This window comes from Saccoglossus kowalevskii, chromosome 7, assembly GCF_978046115.1.
Source record: "Saccoglossus kowalevskii chromosome 7, keSacKowa6.1, whole genome shotgun sequence".
Taxonomy (NCBI): Eukaryota; Metazoa; Hemichordata; class Enteropneusta; family Harrimaniidae; genus Saccoglossus; species Saccoglossus kowalevskii.
In genome coordinates this window covers 33470534-33497907 of record NC_140647.1, presented here as the reverse complement: position 1 = coordinate 33497907, position 27374 = coordinate 33470534, and the positions used below count along the sequence as shown (strand labels likewise).

General features: G+C 35.7%; 1 protein-coding gene and 2 long non-coding RNA genes across 8 annotated transcripts in view; all 3 read left to right on the top strand.

Moving 5' to 3' along the window:
- LOC100371218 (partitioning defective 3 homolog) overlaps nt 1-14706 on the top strand; it is an 87157-nt gene extending 72451 nt beyond the window's left edge. For 4 of the 6 annotated variants that reach the window (XM_085501485.1, XM_085501481.1, XM_085501483.1 and 1 more), the window contains exons 17-23: nt 974-1009; nt 1796-2041; nt 2409-2589; nt 7458-7580; nt 9064-9289; nt 9675-9811; nt 11789-14706. In XM_085501485.1, coding sequence (XP_085357611.1) covers nt 974-1009; nt 1796-2041; nt 2409-2589; nt 7458-7580; nt 9064-9289; nt 9675-9811; nt 11789-12914 — 2075 coding nt within the window. In that variant the 3' untranslated portion in view covers nt 12915-14706. The remainder of the gene's footprint in view (nt 1-973; nt 1010-1795; nt 2042-2408; nt 2590-7457; nt 7581-9063; nt 9290-9674; nt 9812-11788) is intronic. The other 2 variants (XM_085501482.1, XM_085501484.1) reach the window with 2 other exon arrangements.
- A 1960-nt stretch (nt 14707-16666) lies between these two features.
- LOC146740947 (uncharacterized) lies at nt 16667-17033 on the top strand. Its single transcript, XR_014930023.1, has 2 exons — nt 16667-16712; nt 16999-17033. It is a non-coding gene; the product is annotated as an uncharacterized LOC146740947 (long non-coding RNA).
- Nucleotides 17034-17634: 601 nt separating this feature from the next.
- Nucleotides 17635-18001, top strand: LOC146740946 (uncharacterized). Its single transcript, XR_014930022.1, has 2 exons — nt 17635-17680; nt 17967-18001. It is a non-coding gene; the product is annotated as an uncharacterized LOC146740946 (long non-coding RNA).
- Nucleotides 18002-27374: the final 9373 nt, after the last annotated feature.

Sequence of the window (27374 nt, the reverse complement as noted above, 5' to 3'; positions counted from 1 at the left end):
AAATACAAAGCAGCGGAAATTAAATGATTTACAGTATTTATTTGTCTGGCTTTCGTAACAGGCAATGAATTAAATCAGATGTGTCATATTGGGCCTTCACCCTCAAATGTTGTCAGCAATATTTGCATACACCATTCATGTATTGACAGTATTCTTATTGTTATGAGCTGAAAATTATATTAAAATGGAACTCTTTTTTTTTGACAGCACATAGCACAAAATATGTATGTCAATTTACTTTTCTAGTAAGATTATTAAAAATATCAGTCACTAAGAATTAATTTAGAGTAAATAATTCCCCTGTCACCAGCTGGCATGTTTTAGATCTTTTTTTATTAGTCCTGTTCCCATTCTTTGTTAATATTGCAATCAATATTACACACAATTTTATTTGAACAACATAATTATGTTGGTTGTCCCACAAAATACCATATTATAGCCAGACCTGTTGGCAATGGGTAATTATATCTGTTAGGTCCATTGCATTTCTGAAAGTATAATCTTTACTCACTAAACATGGATCTTCATTATTTATATGGTGAATATTGAAAACAAATTTCCAAATGTTGGTTGCTCTCACATTTTCCTGTGTTAAAAAAAGAAAGAAATATCCAGACCTGTTGACAATGGTAAATTAAAATCATTACATCTATGACATATCGAAAACATCAATTTTTGTCTAGTCTACTGATAATAGATTGATTTGCAATGTGCCATCCAACAATGGGAAATGAAAATAAAATTGGAACTGGAAATTAATGTCTGGCTAATCAAAAATGTTCATATCTGGAGATAGATTTGTAATTAATTTCTTTTATTGAATATTATGTGTATTAAATTGTAGATGTTGCAAAATATGCTCTTGTCTTGAGTTATTGATGGAGAAGACAGGAAATATATTATATTCAAATTTGTTTATACCTTTTCCTCATTTACTTTTGTTGTTATATTTTTGTACCATTTTCTTTTCCAGAATTAGACAGCTGTGATTCCACACAGTCCAATACAGGTATTCCATGATTCTACCCCAGTCTTCCTGTTTCCCTGTCTTCATTTGGAATTGTTCCATCTGCATTTGTTGCCATGACTCCCGCCTCATTACCAGACATTTACTGTCTGTTTAACTAAAGAATCATGTACAACGCATCTCTCACTCGAATGAAATCAATTTAAACTGTTTTACTGGTAATCCATATACATTAAGCTCAGAACCTTTCCTTTTAATCTTATTGAATAAATTGCTTTCTCAGAATAGAATACATAATATTATTGCAATAATCTTATTGCGTGGTTGTACTTCTCACTTTTGGGTTGGGTGACGTTCCGTGTCGCCTGACATTGCATGGTTTGGGTTGTTTTTACACGCACAGGATTTTTTGTGTAACCTTGCCTGCACTCAAAGGTTTGCTTGCTGGAATTTGTTACCTCCACTGTAATTAATAACTCGCACTGTTTGCATTCTGTATTGGATTGAAACCTGCTCAGCTAACCCTGTTGCTGGATAATGGCTTCTGTGCATAGACTGTTTTCAAAAAGGAAACAAGCCTCAGTACATAGTGTGACTGAACACTTACCTCACAGGAGTTCAAAAAAACTATTTTAACTTTTAGTTTGAAAGAATCTTATGTTGAATCTTAGATGAAGGTTACACACACATCCTGGTACTTACAGGGTATTGTTTTATAACAGCAATAATTTTCAATATTATAACTCAATTTTGTGTCTTGCACTCTGCGCACACCTTTCTGTGCTTGTGTAAATTACTTTATTGAAAAAACTCACTTGTTGCTTCTAGGATCACCTGGTGACGACAGTGATATTGGTCCATCACTGGGAATGAAGAAATCCAGTTCCCTGGAAAGTCTACAAACAATGGTTGCTGAGGTGACTAAAGATGAAACTAATTTGTATCCAAGACCAAGACAAAAGGTTGTTAGGGGCAGAGGTTGTAATGAGAGTTTTCGAGCTGCGGTTGATCGGTCGTATGATGATGATGTCGATGATGAATTTGATGATGAAGAGATGCAAACACTGGATGCAGGTATGTGTTACTAAGGTTACAAAATGAGTGTATAACAAAAAATTACCAGGAAGTTTAACCAACATTACAAGCAGAGTGTAATGAAAGTTATAAGCAGTGTTACCAAGGTTACCAGCAGAGTGGATCCAAGGTAACCAGCAGTGTAATCTATAGTCATAAAAAGAGTTTAACTTAATTTCTTCTTAAACCACATTTATGACTTGAAATGAAAGGCCTGATTGCTAGACAGATTCTGCTACGTAGTTGGCCTCTTTTTTCAGTTCAGAGGTCAGTTCAAACTGTTTTCCAGTTTAGAGTTTTGAATGTTTTCCAGTTGTGTTTACTGTTCACATAGACTTTTACTGTATGCTGTTTTTAATGTCCTTAGTGGAAGAAGGAAGTGAAGCAGAATCAAGAAGTAGATCTGGATCAACAAGATCATCTATTGACTCCCTGACACATGTTACTGACCCCATTACTGGTAACCAACTCGCTCTCCCCAAAAATAAACAGTCACACAGACAAAAGAAGAAAAGTGGCCTGTTTAAAGGACTTGGCCATATGTTCAAGTAAGTACAATGGTTTCGGACATTGACAGTTGAGTTATTAAAGTCCAAAAACTGATATCTGATTTTTGACTCCCGTGTGCGAAGCACAAAAGGGAGTCTTTGCAGTTACCCTGTCTGTATGTCTGTATGTCTGTATGTCTGTATGTATGTATGTATGTATGTATGTATGTATGTATGTATGTATGTATTAGTATGTATGTCACTTTTTTTGTTCCACCGTTATCTCAAGAACCACTAATCAAATTTTGGTGAAACTTGGTACATAGATGCTCTGGGATAATGCGCAGAGTTGATTAGGTTTTGGTAAAAATCTATGAATATTAATTACCTAATTTGCATGATAATTAGCTGATTTTTAGCTGTTCCAAGACTGTTCCACTGATATCTCAAGAACCACTCATTGGATTTTGATGAAATTTGGCACATGGATGCTCTGAACTAGTGCGCAGATTTGATTAGTTTTGGGTAAAAATCTATGAATATTAATTACCTAATTTGCATGATAATTAACTGATTTTAAGCTGTTCTATGACTGTTCCACTGATTTTTGAAGTACCGTAAAATTCGTAATAGAAGCCGCGGCTTCTATTAAAAAGAAAATGGCTGCCCTCCCCAGGAAAAGTGGTGAAGTCCGGGTGCGGCTTCTATTGAAGCATTGTCTAAAATCTTAAAGTGCCTGCACACGAAATATGCAGATTAGTTAATGATATGCTAATGAGATGCACGCAAATTCCAAACTGCAACAATGTATGAAGTTTTTACTTTAAATCATGGAGCTACAAATGTTTAAATCAAGGGCAATTTTCAGTGATATTCAATAAATATTTACTCAAGATACAAACCATTCAATAAATACTATATAACATACATGTACAAACACACACACACACATGATAGCGGTATAACTCTTTTTGGAGGATGTGGTGGCCCTGAAAAGGGCCGTTTGGTTTGTATGTGGAGAACCACGGAGATTTGGCTAAAATCCAAAGAACTCGTCATCGTCTTCATTGTCGCTATAAAATATCTCGGCGATCTCTTCTCCGATTGCCTCGTCGTCTGCCTCGAGATCTTCGTACACCAAGTTGTCCTCACTGCCATCAAGTGCATTAGATATGCCAGTCTTCTTGAATGAATTGATGACAGTTTGGGGCGGAACTTTGTTCCACGACGAGACGACCCACTCAAGTACCGTCTTCTTAGCAGGGGCCTTTCTTTTACCAGCCGGTGTGAACAGTGCTTCGCCGGTCTTCATCCACTCATCCCACTCGGCGTGCATATAGTCTTTGAGTGGCTTATTTACGCCCACATCTAGCGGTTGAAGAAGTGATGTCAATCCTCCCGGAATCACTGCAATGTCCACGTTTCGAGAATACAATTCCTCTTTGACAGCGGGCGTGAGGTGTACGCTACACGAGTCCCATATAAGCAGCCGCCGAGAGTCATCGTTCCGTCTCGGAAATGTATTTCTAATCCACGGTAAACAAACTGAAGTGAAGAATAAAAAATAATTAACTACAGGCAAAACATGGAAATTAAAAAAAAATTCCGCTAACTCCGTGGAATGATGATTAAACTAGATAGCAAATAATGATGCGAAAAACAAAAGAAAAACGTAATCACAACGTTTACAAGGTGGCAGCCATCTTGAATGGCACGCCGTGGCTTTTGACATGACGTGACTCGATCCGATCATGCATAATATTGACTGGGAACCATGGAAAACAGATTTATAAAAGAAAAAAAGAAAAATATTTTATGTGGAAACACAGAGCGGCAGTCATCTTGAATCTTATTGATCACATTTACAAACCCAAATGTACACGCAATGATACACGGACGGTACAGTGTAGTGTATCAGGACATGATCAGGAGAACCGGGCCCAAGACAACTTTTTTTAGCTTCATGCACGAACAAAATAAAAAAAAATACTTACGAGATTCATTGATGTATCCCTTTTCTTGAACTTCTACCGTTATCTCTCTGCGTGTGAGGTCGTCCAGTCGCCGTTTACCTTTGAAAATAATCAAAGGGCGGATCTTTTGGCCGTCAGCGGTAACTGTCAACACAGCGGTGAAACCTCTTTTTTCTGAATTCGTTGTCTTGATGTGGACGGTCTTGATGCCTTCATGCTCGAGAGTTCTGTTTCCAGGCATATCGAACCGTAACGGTGTCTCGTCCATGTTATATACATCACTGAGTGGGTAGTTATGCTGTTGACGCAATTGGATAACGAATCGATGAAACTGGGCGATTTTTTCCTCGTAATCGGGTGGTAATTTTTGACCAATGGAAGTGCGCACGCGAGTTGAAAGTGTGTGACGTTTCTTGAACGAGTGAAGCCAGCCGTCAGATGCCTTGAATGTGGTTTCGGTGGCGATTCGTCTTGCTTGCATCTGTAGTTGTCGACCAGAGATGGCATTTCCATTTTTCCGATGTCCATCAAACCACTGCATGAGGTTGTCGTCCAGCGTGGTACTTCTCACTTTACGTCCTCCACCGTCTAATCGCTTAGCACTGCGTTTACCCATGTACAGTTGCTCCTTCGATCGGATCCATTGACGTACTTGCTTTTCGTTGATACCGAAATGTTCGGCCGTTTTTCTGTTGTTTTTCGTCTCCATAGACATAGCCACAACTTTCAATTTGAAAGCAGTGTCATATGCAGCACGTCGTTGTTTAGGCATGATTAAATAAAATATCTATACGGAATACGATCAACGTAGAGACAGGCGAGATGAGAATGTTGCGTGAAAGCGAACAGAAAATAACTTGAGCAGTGCGGGAACTATACTCAGAATGAAAATTTCTCCAACATTTCTGGGATTATATTGACATTTCCACCAATCATGAAGCTCTCACAATTAGCACTTGTACTCATGGTAACAATTTGAAAACTTTATTTACGTCGTCTATGTGTCTGTCGCGTGTCCATTTCACACTTATTCAATCAGGCGTCTATCACCCAAAGAAAACAGACATTGCATACACAATACATACACTCATTTCTTGTATACACAGGAACTGGGGCAGCCCCAGGACGGTGAACACATGTGGACACGGGAAGCACTGCACACAATAATTGACAAGTCTCAAAAAGCCAATGCGGCTTCTATTACAGGGTTTTGCAAGTTTCAATTGTTGTAATTTTTGACTTGATACATTGTAGCAAAGTCGGGGTGCGGCTTCTAATAAAAGTGCGGCTTCTATTACGAATTTTACGGTACCACTCATTGGATTTCAATGAAACTTGGCACATGGATGCTCTGAACTAATGCGCAGATTTGATTAGTTTTGGGTAAAAATCTGTTAATATTATTAATTACCTAATTTACATAATGATTAATCAATTTTTGGCTTTTCCACTGATATCTCAAGTACTAATCATAACATTTCAATAAAACTTGGGACACTGCACATACCTGATAGTTTTTAGGGTAATATCAGTACATATTAATTACCTAATTTGCATAATTAATTAATTTTCAGCTTTTGATATTTCGAGTAGTAATGATCACGTTTCAATGAAACTTGGTACATAGTTACTTGAGGACTGTGCAGAGACCTAATTAGTTTTTGGGTAAATATTTGTGCATATTAATCACTTTATTAGCATAATTAGTTAATTTTCAGCTTTTCACCTGATATCTCAAGTACTAATCATCACATTTCAATGAGACTTGCGACATAGATATTCTAGGACTATGCAAAGACCTGATTAATTTTGGGATAAATAATTGTGCCTATTAATTACCTAATTTGCATAACTAGTTAATTTTTTGCTGTTCTATGTCTAAAAACCACTCATTGGATTTCAATGAAACTTTTAAAGAGTACCCATCACATTTCAATGTACCTAAGACTATGCACCATATTAGTTTTTGGTAAATATTTATGCTTCTTAATCATCTAATTAACATAATTAATTAATACTGATATCTCAAGTATTGATCATCACATTTGAATAAAACTTGGTAAATAAATGCTCTAGGACAATAGACAGTCTGATTAATTTTGGGTTAAAATCTGTTCATATTAACTCTCTAATTAGTATAATAATTAATATTTTTTTGGTTCTAATCACATTTCAATGAAACTTGGTACATTGTGCAGACCTTATTAGTTTTACACTTAAATCTGTTCATATTAGTTACCTTATTTGCATAATTAGTTTTCAGCTATTCCATCAATATCTCAAGTATAAGTAATTTTGAATTAATTTTTAATGTGTCTATAAAACTCTCAGCACACGGGAGTTCTTTCTAAGCTTTCTTTGATCTAAGTTAGTATTGGTACAGTTATTGATGGGTTCACTTCATATCAGTGAGATGTGTGTGTTCAACTCTCAACCGACTACTAGTACACTCAACAGTATTCCTTCTGCCTTAAAACACTATACTTGAAAATCAAATTGAATGACAGTATTCTTCCCAAGAATTATGCATAGCATTACAATTCATTTGCATAAAAGTTTAACTGATTTTATGTAATAAGAAAATTTTTTCGAATAGCCTTTAATAAATTCTGTTGTTTCCCTAAAAGTTTGAGCATGGTGTGTTCGAATAGACCTGGGGACAACACTGAGATGAGGACAATAATATCTGTCTGTCCAATGTGCTATTATTATCCTTAGTGCACATTTATCAATGAATAATCCAGCAATCCTTATCGCAAAGAGTAGCAGATTTCCAAACCATGATGGCTTCAATATTTACTGTGAGCTGTTCTACAAGAGATACATTGCAGGGAAAATAACAACATTTTGTGAACATTTTACTGAGATGTGATGTCACTAAATGTTATTAATGGCTGTCAGTGCATTAATGTAATTTAATCTGAAATCTAAAGTCTTTGTTTCTGTGTCTGCCAGGTTTGGTCAAAAGAGACGAGGTATGGGTGAGGGAGGTAGGCAGTCAGATTTATTACAGAAACAGAAAGAAGATGAGATTGAACGATATAAAGCCAGGTTGGCAGCAAAGGAGGAACATCAAAGGTAATAGTGAAAACTGTGTTCGTTTTACACCCATATAAGTTCTGTCAGTCTGCCAGTATATCAACAGTCCTTTGTACACTAAAATACATACATAAAAATTAAAACTGCTGTAGTTTAACTGTCCTTGCTGTATTTTAGAATACCTTGCTGTATTTTATACCTTGTTCACACAGATTAGAAATACACCATTGTAGAGCCATACAATGGCATATTTATTTGCAGTCACACAACATAAAAAAACGCTGGCGTAATTCTATATCATACCTGTGTAGCATGCCCTCTATGGGTTCTATCTAACCCCAATTCCTTGTCTGTTTTTGCAATAAACTTAGCTATTTACTTGGTTCCGTGTATCAATCTCAAAATACTTTCCTCTTGCCAAATAGAAATCAGTAGCAGGACTTCATTATTATACAATTATTTCCGGAACTACTCGCGCCACTGACCAGAGCGATACATTTATCACTCATCGTCATGTTGTTGCTATGAAGTAGTCACGAATTCCTGGTAGAGGGTGTTTGTGCTACTGTTTATGTCACTGTGTGTGTTCACACAAACTTTTGTTTAGAATTTAGGTAAAATCCACCATTTTACACCAGTGTAAACTGGTCACATGGTTAAAAGAACACTCATTAAATTTACGGTGGTGCTACAACATAAATGTTACATGTCAACGTGTATATGAATGCCTAGCTCTAGTTTAGATTTTCTCACTCTATTTTAGAATGCCTTGCTCCATTTAGATATGCATTACTTATCATCACTGCACAAAGCAGCATTGCAAAGAACTCATTTGCATATTCTGATGTGTTTGAACTACATGTACAAGTTCTTGTCAGGTAACACAGTTATGTCATCTGGTTACTTTACTCAGTTTAATAACATGTTTTATGCCCTAAATCTGAAAGAAATGTTTGGTTAATTAATTTAAAACCTGGATGACTATCAAGGCATTAGAATATGCAATAAAAGACTAAATTTATAAACTTATTAGAATCTTTATGTGCCTGTTAGACATGGAAAATCAAATTCGATGAATTCAAAAATATTTATCAGAAAACAAGATAAACAGAGATGTTAGGAAATCTCTCTGAGTGAACTGAGTGTTTAATGTTTCTTTCCCAGCTGTATATATATGTAGACAGAACACTATTTATTCCCAGTCTTAGTTTTATTACATGCACCATGTCACTACAATAACATTACATTTCAAAACATAGTCTGTGATAAGACATTAATAAATAATTTTTTTGACTTTTTGTAGTTAGGTTTAAGGTTAAACAACTGTGAAAAAATTATAATGCATAGTGATTGACCACAAAATTGAAGGCTGCTAGAAAATTTTGAAGATTTTCACTGATTTTCAAAATTCATAAAAATTTGTCCCCTTCAGTATCATAAACAAAAGGTGAGGGTTATCTAAATAGACTAAGTTCACTGAATGGGGAGCAGTAAATTTTGATGCCCCTTTCTTGTCCGCCAGAATACAAGAACAACACAAAAAATTACGAGAACAAGAGGCTTTGAAGAGACAACAAGAAGATGAACAAGTAAATCATCAAGCGCTGAACAGAGAGGCTATTAATAAGTCACAAAGAATGTTGCAACTACGGCAACAACATCAGCAACGACATCATCCAAGACACGACGAGTATGAGGATGAAGAACATAAATATAAGAAAAATGAACAGCGAGTAAGTGATAGTGATGTAAGTGTCGTCCCGTTAGTCGTCTTTTTGTCTTGTTTGTCATCTTGTTTTACCTGTATTTATGTTTAGCATCTGTGTGCAACACTTTTACAAATTTATTTTAAATTTGCTGCTGCCAAGAATTACTGGTAAATGGTCATTCCATGACATACAGTAACAAAACTCATTTTGGTTGGTTCTGATCCATAGCTCAGTGGGCGAATTATTTAAATGAGGAGTGTGATAGTACGGTAACAAGTTACTTTTCAGGAACGCTTGCAATGCAGGACATATAAACAGTAATTCATGCAACATTAAATCATTTATTTAAATGTCCTTCTTTAGGCTTCTTTATAACTTGCATGGCAATAAACCCATTCCTCCATGCTTTCTATTCAAACAACAGGGCGGGTATTCTGACTACTCCAATCATAGCAGTGCAACTGATGCTAATATAACTCAGTATTTAACACAAAGGGAACAAAAGTTTGCTGAATCTCGTAACTCGCCAGTTCCCAAGTCAACAGAGTATGCAAAATTAAGGTGAGCTGTTTCCATGGTAACTTATTTCATTATTAATCAATTATTACTAATCTTGGTGTTCTTGCTGTTCTCAACCTTTTCATCACCAGTTCACCTCTTTTAACCACAAAATAGACTTGTTTATTGAGTTAAAACTGAAAATTAAATCAAATTAGGATTCATTTCCAGAAATATTGAAGAACATGAGAAAAAATTGCAGAACAATTTGAGGGAGAAAATCTGGTGATGAAAAGGTTAAATCATATTCTATTTGTCTGATTCTAGACTAGTATCATTAATAAATGCTTGATAACATAAATATGTAGTGACATGTTCACATAGCTCATAGCTGTTGTAGTACAGTTACATCTTTAAGTCCTGGTCTCATTATACTATGATTAGTGATGTCATTTATAACTTATAGGTAAACTTTTTAAAAGAAATGATATACTGTAAAGGGGTTAATTATTCACTGCGTTTTAATTTTGCTTATTTCAATGACTGGAAAATGCGCTAAATTAAAACCCAGTGAATATGTAAAATTTAGCATAGAACACATTATCTAAATGATAAAACCATGAATATGAAACCCACTGAATATGCCTGAAATGGTAAATTAGCGAAATTTAAACCACTAGAGGGCGCTTGTGACGTACAGGATCAGAAATTCTACACAATTCATTCACTGCCCTGGTAGCATTACAATGTTTCAGCTCCAATTGTCTTATATAGATGTTATATATAATCATGACATCCATATATTCTGTGTTTAATTATGATTGCTGCATGGTACATTGTATTTTCTGCCATATACACTTTACTACATGGCATAGAATATCAACTTCAGTATTTACAAATGGTTGTATTGCAGACTTTATAAATTTCAGTGTTATTGATAATGAGAAAAGTACATATCTGAGAACTCGTTTGATATCAATCACTTCTTCAATGTTTATTTTTCTTTGTTTGTATTTTCACTACACTTGACAATGCACACTTGGATCTTGTATCCAAAAACAGCGCCAGCAACTACAAATTTGAGTAAAATATCACCAGCAATATTCATTTGGAAGTCTTACAACAATTTTGCTGAACTAGTAGTTTTTGGGGCATGGCCTTGTAAAGTTTATTGTGCCTACAATATTGAGCGTCCTGTGCCACTCTGCCTTTAACAGTTAAAAACACACTATTATGGGTGACATGACAATTTGTTCACTAACACACTAACAGATGACATTATGGAATTAACGCATTTTTAACATCACAAGACATCAACCTGATTGTGAAATAGACATAGGTAGAGACTTTATTATGCTTTACACATGACATCATCTTTCATCAATTATCTATGTAAATCACATTTAAAGTAGAAGCTTTCTCATAAATGCATATACCCCAACATTTAATTCATATTGCAATAAATTGTAATCTTGGGCAACATATGGATATTAACTTAACAAATGTTGGGGATCACCAGCCTAATTTTGGGGAAAATGATGATTGTATTTTAGTGGATAGTGCCTATTTTGTCAGTATTCTAATGCTGTTTTTGTTTTTCTTTTCTGTGTTCTATGGAATTTCCTCACAAATATTGATTTTTAAAAGTTTTGTATAATACATAACTGTAACACACAATACTATAGCAGTGTTATTTCATGGTGTGGTGGGACAATAGATTCATAATTTTATATAATAAACCAATGAACGTTGTCATGTGGTTAATGACTAACTTTCTCAAAAATTATGAGTAGGCTTCTACCTTTAAGGAGCTCTCTATGGGATTTTGTTAACCAATCAGAGAGCACTTTACTAAAACAGATCCTACGGAGTGGTCTGTAACATGAATTTTGATTGGTTTCTGATCACATATGACCTGATTGCAATTCATGTAATGCTTGATAATTGGATGAATGCAGTTAGAGGTCAGACATCTACCTGCATCTCATTACAGTCGCATTATATAACAGTTGATTCAGCCATATTTGTGTACACTTTCAGGCAGTCCGGCGGAAGAGACTCACCTAATCCTGCACCTCGCACGCATGATTATCTGGATCATACAAGACCTGAACTAAGATATTCTGATTACTACTCTACTCAGCCGAGATCAAATGCCTATACATATGGCAGTCTAGGCAGGCCAGCAAAACTCCATCCACAGAGACAGTTAGATCAAACTGGTAACAACCAAAGGCATGAAAATCCTGTGCCAACCACTCAAAGACAGTATGCTACTCATAGTTCACATGGACGAACTACGCCCACTGTGATGACGGGACATCAGGAGAGTGGTTCCCATTATGGTTCGCTTGGACGAACAACGCCTACTGTTATGGCAGAACACCAGGAAGGGAGTTCGCATTATAGTTCACATGGACGAACAATGCCCAGTGTTATGGCAGAACACCAGGAAAGGAGTTCCCATTTTAGTTCACATGGACGTACAACGCCCAGTGTTATGCCTGAATATCAAGAAAGGAGTTCCCATTATAGTTCACATGGACGTACAATCCCCAGTGTTATGGCAGAACACCAGGAAAAGAGTTCCCATGAACGTACAATGCCCAGTGTTATGCCTGAATATCAAGAAAAGAGTTCCCATTATAGTTCACATGGACAAACATTGCCCAGTGGTATGGCAGAACACCAGGAAAGGAGTTCCCATTATAGTTCACATGGACGTACAACGCCTAGTGTTATGCCTGAATATCAAGAAAAGAGTTCCCATTATAGATCACATGGACGAACAACGCCCATTGTGAGGGCAGAACATTGTGATACAGACTCACATTACAGTGAACATGGTAACTATGTGGACCAGAGAAGATACCGGGATTCTGGGAACTATGATGACCAGGTTAGCTATCGGAATGCAAGACAATACAAGGAAAGTGTTGATGTTCGAAATCATAGACATTCAGGCTTTTATGAAGATTCTTATTATCAAAAGCCACAACAGGATTATACAAATAATCAAAATTATGGAAATAATGAAACATACAAGGATTCTCGGCAGTATGATGATCGAAGGAATTACAGGGACACAGAAAATTATGTGGAACCTCAAAATTATGATAATTCACGGTATTATTTTAAGGACAGAAGAGATCCAGAAAAAGTTTGATGAATTAGTGCATGGAACAGTTGCTATGATTTGTTAACATTAGCAATTTATCCACAAAGAAAGTCTCTAATTGGTGGGTTTGGGTCATGTGATGATGAATGACACTGTTGATTGGCGCATATTTTCCACACAATAAACATTTTCCATCACTGCAGTGGATGATGTAAATTATTGTCAGAAAGAATAAAAAAAAACATATATTTTTTCTTAATGTTTTAACTTTGTATTTCCCTTACCAATCATATTGGAGGGCACTTTTCAGGGATGGTAACCTTAGCTTCCATGATGTTTACAAAATATTAGTTTAATTTTAAAATGGCAATCATTAATTACCTATGTGTACATTGATAATCCTGAATTCTGCTTTAACACATATCAGATTGGAGTCACTTTTAACAATGTATTTTTGCAGAGTATTTTGATGATAATTTTTAGAAATAAGTGTTGAAATTAGAAAGGATTTTTTCTTGATTGCATAATTGTGCATATTTTATGAAATAACAACTGTTTTTAATGTGAATTGTTTTGAACAAATCCTGTAGCAAATTGTAATTGTAAATTCAAACTAATGTTGGCTAAAATTGATTAATAGATTATTTTACTTGCTTTGTATATATTTATTTTAATAAACTTTTTCTGTCATTATTTGAATTTTGTACCTCTGACGTGTGGGAAGTGATTGAGGCCTTTTCTGTGATTCGTCAGTAACAGACTGGAAGTTATTTATATTTATATTTATAGATTCGTTGGCCAATCAATGATATTTCGGTAATTATTTTTTCCAGTTCAATTAAGTTTCAATATTAAAAGCAGCATGACTGAATTTCTAATATGAATGTCATACTGATCTGATTGTGCTCTTAGCTTGACTGTTTTCACAAAGTTGTTAACTCATTAAATGTCTAATTCATATGCTGTTGCTCATATTAAAACTTGCAATGTTGCATTTCGTTTTTCACACTGCATATAGGTGATATATTCATATAAATCATTCTCGTCATGTAATTTGACAATGGCATATGGAAATGAAAAGTAGTATCAGTCAAACAACAAATGTTAACGTGGTGATCAAAGTGGTGCCAGTCAAACCAACCTACCTCACTATAAACTTGAAAATCCAGTCATCTTGCCAGCTTTATTGGAAAATGAGAATTTTTTTTCTCAAAACACGAATTTATTAACAGTGCCCACACAATTACCGAATTACAGAGATTATCATATAACTATTTGGGTTCTGTTAAGTGGACTTAAGTCTTAAGTGGTATAATCAACAATTTACATTAAACATCATCTACTCATCTGAATATGCACTATTTTCACAACGGACAATTCATTGCCAGAATGTTACACAGTAGATTTATAATTTCATTTTGATATATACTTTATGAAATGTCAAACCTGTCTATATAGGCTTGTTCTGCATAGTATTAATGTATCATTTGCAACTGTTGCATGCAATCTTTCTTCCCAATGTTTTTATCTGTGTTTATTTTCTACCATTTTCCCCCGATGAATTATAATTTTATATTGCTATTTTTTTCTGCAAAATATTATATATATATATAAGATAATCATTGTTATTGCTTTATTTGCATGTTATTACTTGAACTTTTATAGTTTCATATATATTCTCAAATTAAAAGTAGTTGCTCAACACTGATTTGTTGATTCGTTCGCTTGTAATTATTCATGCAATTTTCACGCAATCCTTATACTTGATCTTGAAGTAAAGGAACAATATTGTTGTATATGTTTTATATGCATTTAAATAAATTCAGTTGCAAAGTGTTAAGATGTATGTGGATACTGTTCAGGGATCCAGATAACTTCAGGAAAACAGTCATCATTATTGAGTACATGACATGAACAATGTTGATTGGGGAACCTAAAGTTTGAAAAGGCTGCACCATTGCTGGATTAGGTACATTCAGCTGAACAGTAATCAATGTTAGAAAAGAGTGGATCACTGTTGAATTAGGTACATTCAGGTGAACAGCAGTCAATGTTAGAAAAGAGTGGATCACTGTTGAATTAGGTACATTCAGGTGAACAGCAGTCAATGTTAGAAAAGAGTGGATCACTGTTGAATTAGGTACATTCAGGTGAACAGCAATCAATGTTAGAAAAGAGTGCATCACTGTTGAATTAGGTACATTCAGGTGAAAAGTAATCAATGTTAGAAAAGAGTGCATCACTGTTGAATTAGGTACATTCAGGTGAACAGCAGTCAATGTTAGAAAAAAGTGGATCACTGTTGAATTAGGTACATTCAGGTGAACAGCAGTCAATGTTAGAAAAGAGTGGATTACTGTTGAATTAGGTACATTCAGGTGAACAGCAGTCAAAGTTAGAAAAGAGTGGATCATTGTTGAATTAGGTACATTCAGGTGAACAGCAGTCGATGTTAGAAAAGGGTGGATCACTGTTGAATTAGGTACATTCAGGTGAACAGCAATCAATGTTAGAAAAGAGTGGATCACTGTTGAATTAGGTACATTCAGGTGAACAGCAATCAATATTAGAAAAGAGTGGATCACTGTTGAATTAGGTACATTCAGGTGAACAGCAGTCAATGTTAGAAAAGAGTGGATCATTGTTGAATTAGGTACATTCAGGTGAACAGCAGTCGATGTTAGAAAAGGGTGGATCACTGTTGAATTAGGTACATTCAGGTGAACAGCAATCAATGTTAGAAAAGAGTGGATCACTGTTGAATTAGGTACATTCAGGTGAACAGCAATCAATATTATAAAAGTGGATCACTGTTGAATTAGGTACATTCAGGTGAACAGCAATCAATGTTAGAAAAGAGTGGATCACTGTTGATTTAGGTACAATTAGGTGAACAGCAATCAATGTTAGAAAAGAGTGGATCACTGTTGAATTAGGTACATTCAGGTGAACAGCAGTCAATGTTAGAAAAGAGTGCATCACTGTTGAATTAGGTACATTCAGGTGAACAGCAGTCAATGTTAGAAAAGTGTGGATCACTGTTGAATTTGGTACATTCAGGTGAACAGCAATCAATATTAGAAAAGAGTGGATCACTGTTCAATTAGGTACATTCAGGTGAACAGCAGTCAATGTTAGAAAAGAGTGGATCACTGTTGAATTAGGTACATTCAGCTGAACAGTATTCAATATTAGAAAAGAGTGGATCACTTGGATTATGTACATTCAGGTGATCAGTAATCAATGTTAGAAAAAAATGGATCATTGTTGGATTAGGTACATTCAGGTGAACATCAATCAATGTTAGAAAAGAGTGGATCACTGTTGAATTAGGTACATTCAGGTGAACAGTAATCAATGTTAGAAAAGAGTGGATCACTGTTGAATTAGATTCATTCAGGTGAACAGCAGTCAATGTTAGAAAAGAGTGGATCATTGTTGAATTAGGTACATTCAGGTGAACAGCAGTCAATGTTAGAAAAGGGTGGATCACTGTTGAATTAGGTACATTCAGGTGAACAGCAATCAATGTTAGAAAAGAGTGGATCACTGTTGAATTAGGTACATTCAGGTGAACAGCAATCAATGTTAGAAAAGAGTGGATCACTGTTGAATTAGGTACATTCAGGTGAACAGCAATCAATGTTAGAAAAGAGTGGATCACTGTTGAATTAGGTACATTCAGGTGAACAGCAATCAATGTTAGAAAAGAGTGAATCACTGTTGAATTAGGTACATTCAGGTGAACAGCAATCAATGTTAGAAAAGAGTGGATCACTGTTGATTTAGGTACAATTAGGTGAACAGCAGTCAATGTTAGAAAAGAGTGGATCACTGTTGAATTAGGTACATTCAGCTGAACAGCAATCAATGTTAGAAAAGAGTGGATCACTGTTGAATTAGGTACATTCAGGTGAACAGCAGTCAATGTTAGAAAAGAGTGCATCACTGTTGAATTAGGTACATTCAGGTGAACAGCAGTCAATGTCAGAAAAGAGTGGATCACTGTTGAATTAGGTACATTCAGGTGAACAGCAATCAATATTAGAAAAGAGTGGATCACTGTTCAATTAGGTACATTCAGGTGAACAGCAGTCAATGTTAGAAAAGAGTGGATCACTGTTGGAATTAGGTACATTCAGCTGAACAGTATTCAATATTAGAAAAGAGTGGATCACTTGGATTATGTACATTCAGGTTATCAGTAATCAGTGTTAGAAAAAAATGGATCATTGTTGGATTAGGTACATTCAGGTGAACATCAATCAATGTTAGAAAAGAGTGGATCACTGTTGAATTAGGTACATTCAGGTGAACAGTAATCAATGTTAGAAAAGAGTGGATCACTGTTGAATTAGATTCATTCAGGTGAACAGCAGTCAATGTTAGAAAAGAGTGGATCATTGTTGAATTAGGTACATTCAGGTGAACAGCAGTCAATGTTAGAAAAGGGTGGATCACTGTTGAATTAGGTACATTCAGGTGAACAGCAATCAATGTTAGAAAAGAGTGGATCACTGTTGAATTAGGTACATTCAGGTGAACAGCAATCAATGTTAGAAAAGAGTGGATCACTGTTGAATTAGGTACATTCAGGTGAACAGCAATCAATGTTAGAAAAGAGTGGATCACTGTTGAATTAGGTACATTCAGGTGAACAGCAATCAATGTTAGAAAAGAGTGAATCACTGTTGAATTAGGTACATTCAGGTGAACAGCAATCAATGTTAGAAAAGAGTGGATCACTGTTGATTTAGGTACAATTAGGTGAACAGCAGTCAATGTTAGAAAAGAGTGGATCACTGTTGAATTAGGTACATTCAGCTGAACAGCAATCAATGTTAGAAAAGAGTGGATCACTGTTGAATTAGGTACATTCAGGTGAACAGCAGTCAATGTTAGAAAAGAGTGCATCACTGTTGAATTAGGTACATTCAGGTGAACAGCAGTCAATGTCAGAAAAGAGTGGATCACTGTTGAATTAGGTACATTCAGGTGAACAGCAATCAATATTAGAAAAGAGTGGATCACTGTTCAATTAGGTACATTCAGGTGAACAGCAGTCAATGTTAGAAAAGAGTGGATCACTGTTGGAATTAGGTACATTCAGCTGAACAGTATTCAATATTAGAAAAGAGTGGATCACTTGGATTATGTACATTCAGGTTATCAGTAATCAGTGTTAGAAAAAAATGGATCATTGTTGGATTAGGTACATTCAGGTGAACATCAATCAATGTTAGAAAAGAGTGGATCACTGTTGAATTAGGTACATTCAGGTGAAAAGTAATCAACGTTAGAAAAAAGTGGATCACTGTTGAATTAGGTACACTCAGGTGAACAGCAATCAATGTTAGAAAAGAGTGGATTACTGTTGAATTAGGTACATTCAGGTGAACAGCAGTCAATGTTAGAAAAGAGTGCATCACTGTTGAATTAGGTACATTCAGGTGAACAGCAATCAATGTTAGAAAAGAGTGGATCACTGTTGAATTAGGTACGTTCAGGTGAACAGCAGTCAATGTTAGAAAAGAGTGCATCACTGTTGAATTAGGTACATTCAGGTGAAAAGTATTCAATGTTAGAAAAGAGTTGATCACTGTTGAATTAGGTACATTCAGGTGAACAGCAGTCAATATTAGAAAAGAGTGGATCACTGTTGAATTAGGTACATTCAGGTGAACAGCAGTCAATGTTAGTAAAGAGTGGATCACTGTTGAATTATTTACATTCAGGTGAACAGCAGTCAATGTTAGAAAAGAGTGCATCACTGTTGAATTAGATACATTAAGGTGAACAGCAGTCAATGTTAGAAAAGAGTGGATCACTGTTGAATTAGGTTCATTCAGGTGAACAGCAATCAATGTTAGAAAAGAGTGGATCACTGTTGAATTAGGCACATTCAGGTGAACAGCAGTCAATGTTAGAAAAGAGTGCATCACTGTTGAATTAGGTACATTCAGGTGAACAGCAGTCTATGTTAGAAAAGAGTGCATCACTGTTGAATTAGGTACATTCAGGTGAACAGTAATCAATGTTAGAAAAGAGTGGATCACTGTTGAATTAGGTACATTCAGGTGAACAGCAGTCAATGTTAGAAAAGAGTGGATCATTGTTCAAATAGATACATTCAGGTGAACAGTAATCAATGTTAGAAAAGAGTGGATCACTGTTGAATTAGGTACATTCAGGTGAACAGCAGTCAATGTTAGAAAAGAGTGGATCATTGTTGAATTAGGTACATCCAGGTGAACAGTAATCAATGTTAGAAAAGAGTGGATCACTGTTGAATTAGATTCATTCAGGTGAACAGCAGTCAATGTTAGAAAAGAGTGGATCATTGTTGAATTAGGTACATTCAGATGAACAGCAATCAATGTTAGAAAAGGGTGGATCACTGTTGAATTAGGTACATTCAGGTGAACAGCAATCAATGTTAGAAAAGAGTGGATCACTGTTGAATTAGGTACATTCAGTTGAACAGCAATCAATGTTAGAAAAGAGTGGATCATTGTTGAATTAGGTACATTCAGGTGAACAGCAGTCGATGTTAGAAAAGGGTGGATCACTGTTGAATTAGGTACATTCAGGTGAACAGCAATCAATGTTAGAAAAGAGTGGATCACTGTTGAATTAGGTACATTCAGGTGAACAGCAATCAATATTATAAAAGTGGATCACTGTTGAATTAGGTACATTCAGGTGAACAGCAATCAATGTTAGAAAAGAGTGGATCACTGTTGATTTAGGTACAATTAGGTGAACAGCAATCAATGTTAGAAAAGAGTGGATCACTGTTGAATTAGGTACATTCAGGTGAACAGCAGTCAATGTTAGAAAAGAGTGCATCACTGTTGAATTAGGTACATTCAGGTGAACAGCAGTCAATGTTAGAAAAGTGTGGATCACTGTTGAATTTGGTACATTCAGGTGAACAGCAATCAATATTAGAAAAGAGTGGATCACTGTTCAATTAGGTACATTCAGGTGAACAGCAGTCAATGTTAGAAAAGAGTGGATCACTGTTGAATTAGGTACATTCAGCTGAACAGTATTCAATATTAGAAAAGAGTGGATCACTTGGATTATGTACATTCAGGTGATCAGTAATCAATGTTAGAAAAAAATGGATCATTGTTGGATTAGGTACATTCAGGTGAACATCAATCAATGTTAGAAAAGAGTGGATCACTGTTGAATTAGGTACATTCAGGTGAACAGTAATCAATGTTAGAAAAGAGTGGATCACTGTTGAATTAGATTCATTCAGGTGAACAGCAGTCAATGTTAGAAAAGAGTGGATCATTGTTGAATTAGGTACATTCAGGTGAACAGCAGTCAATGTTAGAAAAGGGTGGATCACTGTTGAATTAGGTACATTCAGGTGAACAGCAATCAATGTTAGAAAAGAGTGGATCACTGTTGAATTAGGTACATTCAGGTGAACAGCAATCAATGTTAGAAAAGAGTGGATCACTGTTGAATTAGGTACATTCAGGTGAACAGCAATCAATGTTAGAAAAGAGTGGATCACTGTTGAATTAGGTACATTCAGGTGAACAGCAATCAATGTTAGAAAAGAGTGGATCACTGTTGAATTAGGTACATTCAGGTGAACAGCAATCAATGTTAGAAAAGAGTGGATCACTGTTGGAATTAGGTACATTCAGGTGAACAGCAATCAATGTTAGAAAAGAGTGAATCATTATAGAATTTGGTACATTCAGGTGAACAGCAATCAATGTTAGAAAAGAGTGGATCACTGTTGAATTAGGTACATTCAGGTGAACAGCAGTCAATGTTAGAAAAGAGTGCATCACTGTTGAATTAGGTACATTCAGGTGAACAGCAGTCAATGTCAGAAAAGAGTGGATCACTGTTGAATTAGGTACATTCAGGTGAACAGCAATCAATATTAGAAAAGAGTGGATCACTGTTCAATTAGGTACATTCAGGTGAACATCAGTCAATGTTAGAAAAGAGTGGATCACTGTTGAATTAGGTACATTCAGCTGAACAGTATTCACTATTAGAAAAGAGTGGATCACTTGGATTATGTACATTCAGGTTATCAGTAATCAGTGTTAGAAAAGAGTGGATCACTGTTGAATTAGGTACATTCAGGTGAACAGCAATCAATGTTAGAAAAGAGTGGATCACTGTTGAATTAGGTACATTCAGGTGAACAGCAGTCAATGTTAGAAAAGAGTGCATCATTGTTGGATTAGGTACATTCAGGTGAACATCAATCAATGTTAGAAAAGAGTGGATCACTGTTGAATTAGGTACATTCAGGTGAAAAGTAATCAACGTTAGAAAAAAGTGGATCACTGTTGAATTAGGTACACTCAGGTGAACAGCAATCAATGTTAGAAAAGAGTGGATTACTGTTGAATTAGGTACATTCAGGTGAACAGCAGTCAATGTTAGAAAAGAGTGCATCACTGTTGAATTAGGTACATTCAGGTGAACAGCAATCAATGTTAGAAAAGAGTGGATCACTGTTGAATTAGGTACGTTCAGGTGAACAGCAGTCAATGTTAGAAAAGAGTGCATCACTGTTGAATTAGGTACATTCAGGTGAAAAGTATTCAATGTTAGAAAAGAGTTGATCACTGTTGAATTAGGTACATTCAGGTGAACAGCAGTCAATATTAGAAAAGAGTGGATCACTGTTGAATTAGGTACATTCAGGTGAACAGCAGTCAATGTTAGTAAAGAGTGGATCACTGTTGAATTATTTACATTCAGGTGAACAGCAGTCAATGTTAGAAAAGAGTGCATCACTGTTGAATTAGATACATTAAGGTGAACAGCAGTTAATGTTAGAAAAGAGTGGATCACTGTTGAATTAGGTTCATTCAGGTGAACAGCAATCAATGTTAGAAAAGAGTGGATCACTGTTGAATTAGGCACATTCAGGTGAACAGCAGTCAATGTTAGAAAAGAGTGCATCACTGTTGAATTAGGTACATTCAGGTGAACAGCAGTCAATGTTAGAAAAGAGTGCATCACTGTTGAATTAGGTACATTCAGGTGAACAGCAGTCTATGTTAGAAAAGAGTGCATCACTGTTGAATTAGGTACATTCAGGTGAACAGTAATCAATGTTAGAAAAGAGTGGATCACTGTTGAATTAGGTACATTCAGGTGAACAGCAGTCAATGTTAGAAAAGAGTGGATCATTGTTCAAATAGATACATTCAGGTGAACAGTAATCAATGTTAGAAAAGAGTGGATCACTGTTGAATTAGGTACATTCAGGTGAACAGCAGTCAATGTTAGAAAAGAGTGGATCATTGTTGAATTAGGTACATCCAGGTGAACAGTAATCAATGTTAGAAAAGAGTGGATCACTGTTGAATTAGATTCATTCAGGTGAACAGCAGTCAATGTTAGAAAAGAGTGGATCATTGTTGAATTAGGTACATTCAGGTGAACAGCAATCAATGTTAGAAAAGGGTGGATCACTGTTGAATTAGGTACATTCAGGTGAACAGCAATCAATGTTAGAAAAGAGTGGATCACTGTTGAATTAGGTACATTCAGGTGAACAGCAATCAATGTTAGAAAAGAGTGGATCACTGTTGAATTAGGTACATTCAGTTGAACAGCAATCAATGTTAGAAAAGAGTGGATCACTGTTGAATTAGGTACATTCAGGTGTACAGCAATCAATGTTAGAAAAGAGTGGATCACTGTTGAATTAGGTACATTCAGGTGAACAGCAATCAATGTTAGAAAAGGGTGGATCACTGTTGAATTAGATACATTCAGGTGAACAGCAATCAATGTTAGAAAAGAGTGCATCACTGTTGAATTAGGTACATTCAGGTGAACAGCAATCAATGTTAGAAAAGAGTGGATCACTGTTGAATTAGGTACATTCAGGTGAACAGCAATCAATGTTAGAAAAGAGTGGATCACTGTTGAATTAGGTACATTCAGTTGAACAGCAATCAATGTTAGAAAAGAGTGGATCACTGTTGAATTAGGTACATTCAGGTGTACAGCAATCAATGTTAGAAAAGAGTGGATCACTGTTGAATTAGGTACATAGAAAAGAGTGGATCACTGTTGATTTAGGCACATTCAGGTGAACAGCAGTCAATGTTAGAAAAGAGTGCATCACTGTTGAATTAGGTACATTCAGGTGAACAGCAGTCAATGTTAGAAAAGAGTGCATCACTGTTGAATTAGGTACATTCAGGTGAACAGCAGTCTATGTTAGAAAAGAGTGCATCACTGTTGAATTAGGTACATTCAGGTGAACAGTAATCAATGTTAGAAAAGAGTGGATCACTGTTGAATTAGGTACATTCAGGTGAACAGCAGTCAATGTTAGAAAAGAGTGGATCATTGTTCAAATAGATACATTCAGGTGAACAGTAATCAATGTTAGAAAAGAGTGGATCACTGTTGAATTAGGTACATTCAGGTGAACAGCAGTCAATGTTAGAAAAGAGTGGATCATTGTTGAATTAGGTACATCCAGGTGAACAGTAATCAATGTTAGAAAAGAGTGGATCACTGTTGAATTAGATTCATTCAGGTGAACAGCAGTCAATGTTAGAAAAGAGTGGATCATTGTTGAATTAGGTACATTCAGGTGAACAGCAATCAATGTTAGAAAAGGGTGGATCACTGTTGAATTAGGTACATTCAGGTGAACAGCAATCAATGTTAGAAAAGAGTGGATCACTGTTGAATTAGGTACATTCAGGTGAACAGCAATCAATGTTAGAAAAGAGTGGATCACTGTTGAATTAGGTACATTCAGGTGAACAGCAGTCAATGTTAGTAAAGAGTGGATCACTGTTGAATTATTTACATTCAGGTGAACAGCAGTCAATGTTAGAAAAGAGTGCATCACTGTTGAATTAGATACATTAAGGTGAACAGCAGTTAATGTTAGAAAAGAGTGGATCACTGTTGAATTAGGTTCATTCAGGTGAACAGCAATCAATGTTAGAAAAGAGTGGATCACTGTTGAATTAGGCACATTCAGGTGAACAGCAGTCAATGTTAGAAAAGAGTGCATCACTGTTGAATTAGGTACATTCAGGTGAACAGCAGTCAATGTTAGAAAAGAGTGCATCACTGTTGAATTAGGTACATTCAGGTGAACAGCAGTCTATGTTAGAAAAGAGTGCATCACTGTTGAATTAGGTACATTCAGGTGAACAGTAATCAATGTTAGAAAAGAGTGGATCACTGTTGAATTAGGTACATTCAGGTGAACAGCAGTCAATGTTAGAAAAGAGTGGATCATTGTTCAAATAGATACATTCAGGTGAACAGTAATCAATGTTAGAAAAGAGTGGATCACTGTTGAATTAGGTACATTCAGGTGAACAGCAGTCAATGTTAGAAAAGAGTGGATCATTGTTGAATTAGGTACATCCAGGTGAACAGTAATCAATGTTAGAAAAGAGTGGATCACTGTTGAATTAGATTCATTCAGGTGAACAGCAGTCAATGTTAGAAAAGAGTGGATCATTGTTGAATTAGGTACATTCAGGTGAACAGCAATCAATGTTAGAAAAGGGTGGATCACTGTTGAATTAGGTACATTCAGGTGAACAGCAATCAATGTTAGAAAAGAGTGGATCACTGTTGAATTAGGTACATTCAGGTGAACAGCAATCAATGTTAGAAAAGAGTGGATCACTGTTGAATTAGGTACATTCAGTTGAACAGCAATCAATGTTAGAAAAGAGTGGATCACTGTTGAATTAGGTACATTCAGGTGTACAGCAATCAATGTTAGAAAAGAGTGGATCACTGTTGAATTAGGTACATTCAGGTGAACAGCAATCAATGTTAGAAAAGGGTGGATCACTGTTGAATTAGATACATTCAGGTGAACAGCAATCAATGTTAGAAAAGAGTGCATCACTGTTGAATTAGGTACATTCAGGTGAACAGCAGTCAATGTTAGAAAAGAGTGGATCACTGTTGAATTAGGTACATTCAGGTGAACAGCAATCAATGTTAGAAAAGAGTGGATCACTGTTGAATTAGGTACATTCAGGTGAACAGCAGTCAATGTTAGAAAAGAGTGCATCACTGTTGAATTAGGTACATTCAGGTGAACAGCAATCAATATTAGAAAAGAGTGGATCACTGTTCAATTAGGTACATTCAGGTGAACAGCAGTCAATGTTAGAAAAGAGTGGATCACTGTTGAATTAGGTACATTCAGGAGAACAGTAATCAATGTTAGAAAAGAGTGGATCACTGTTGAATTAGGTACATTCAGGTGAACAGCAGTCAATGTTAGAAAAGAGTGGATCATTGTTGGATTAGGTACATTCAGGTGAACAGTAATCAATGTTAGAAAAGAGTGGATCACTGTTGAATTAGGTACATTCAGGTGAACAGCAGTCAATGTTAGAAAAGAGTGGGTCATTGTTGAATTAGGTACATTAAGGTGAACAGTAATCAATGGTAGAAAAGAGTGGATCACTGTTGAATTAGGTACATTCAGGTGAACAGTAATCAATGTTAGAAAGGAGTGGATCATTGTTGGAATTAGGTACATTCAGGTGAACAGCAATCAATGTTAGAAAAGAGTGAATCATTGTTGAATTTGGTACATTCACGTGAACAGCAATCTATGTTAGAAAAGAGTGGATCACTGTTGATTTAGGTACATTCAGCTGAACAGCAATCAATGTTAAAAAAGAGTGGATCACTGTTGAATTAGGTACATTCAGGTGAACAGCAGTCAATGTTAGAAAAGAGTAGATCATTGTTGGATTAGGTACATTCAGGTGAACAGTAATCAATGTTAGAAAAGAGTGGATCACTGTTGAATTAGGTACATTCAGGTGAACAGCAGTTAATGTTAGAAAAGAGTGGATCATTGTTGAATTAGGTACATTAAGGTGAACAGTAATCAATGTTAGAAAAGAGTGGATCACTGTTGAATTAGGTACATTCAGGTGAACAGCAGTCAATGTTAGAAAACAGTGGATCATTGTTGAATTAGGTACATTCAGGTGAACAGTAATCAATGTTAGAAAATAGTGGATCACTGTTGGAATTAGGTACATTCAGGTGAACAGCAATCAATGTTAGAAAAGAGTGAATCATTGTAGAATTTGGTACATTCAGGTGAACAGCAATCTATGTTAGAAAAGAGTGGATCACTGTTGATTTAGGTACATTCAGCTGAACAGCAATCAATGTTAGAAAAGAGTGGATCACTGTTGAATTAGGTTCATTCAGGTGAACAGCAATCAAAGTTAGAAAAGAGTGGATCACTGTTGAATGAGATTCATTCAGGTGAACGGTAGTCAATGTTAGAAAAGAGTGCATCACTGTTGAATTAGGTACATTAAGGTGAACAGTAATCAATGTTAGAAAAGAGTGGATCACTGTTGAATTAGGTACATTCAGGTGAACAGCAGTCAGTGTTAGAAAAGAGTGGATCATTGTTGAATTAGGTACATTCAGGTGAACAGTAATCAATGTTAGAAAAGAGTGGATCACTGTTGAATTAGGTACATTCAGGTGAACAGCAGTCAATGTTAGAAAAGAGTGGATCATTGTTCAATTTGGTACATTCAGGTGAACAGTAATCAATGTTAGAAAAGAGTGGATCACTGTTGAATTAGGTACATTCAGGTGAACAGCAGTCAATGTTAGAAAAGAGTGGATCATTGTTGAATATAGGTACATTCAGGTGAACAACAGTCAATATTAGAAAATAGTGGATCATTGTTGAATTAGGTACATTCAGGTGAACAGTAATCAATGTTAGAAAAGAGTGGATCACTGTTGGAATTAGGTACATTCAGGTGAACAGCAATCAATATTAGAAAAGAGTGGATCATTGTTGAATTTGGTACATTCAGGTGAACAGCAATCTATGTTTGAAAAGAGTGGATCACTGTTGAATTAGGTACATTCAGCTGAACAACAATCAATGTTAGAAAAGAGTGCATCACTGTTGAATTAGATTCATTCAGGTGAACAGTAGTCAATGTTAGAAAAGAGTGAATCACTGTTGATTTAGGTACATTCAGGTGAAAAGTAATCAATGTTGGGAAAAAGTGGATCACTGTTGAATTAGATACATTCAGGTGAACAGTAATCAATGTTACAAAAGAGTGCATCACTGTTGAATTAGGTACATTCAGGTGAACAGCAATCAATGTTAAAAAAGAGTGGATCACTGTTGAATTAGGTTCATTCAGGTGAACAGCAATCAATGTTAGAAAAGAGTGGATCACTGTTGAATTAGATTCATTCAGGTGAACAGTAGTCAATGTTAGAAAAGAGTGCATCATTGTTGAATTAGGTACATTCAGGTGAACAGTAATCAATGTTATAAAAGAGTGGATCACTGTTGAATTAGGTACATTCAGGTGAACAGCAGTCAATGTTAGAAAAGAGTGGATCATTGTTGGATTAGGTACATTCAGGTGTAAAGTAATCAATGTTAGAAAAAAGTGGATCACTGTTGAATTAGGTACACTCAGGTGAACAGCAATCAATGTT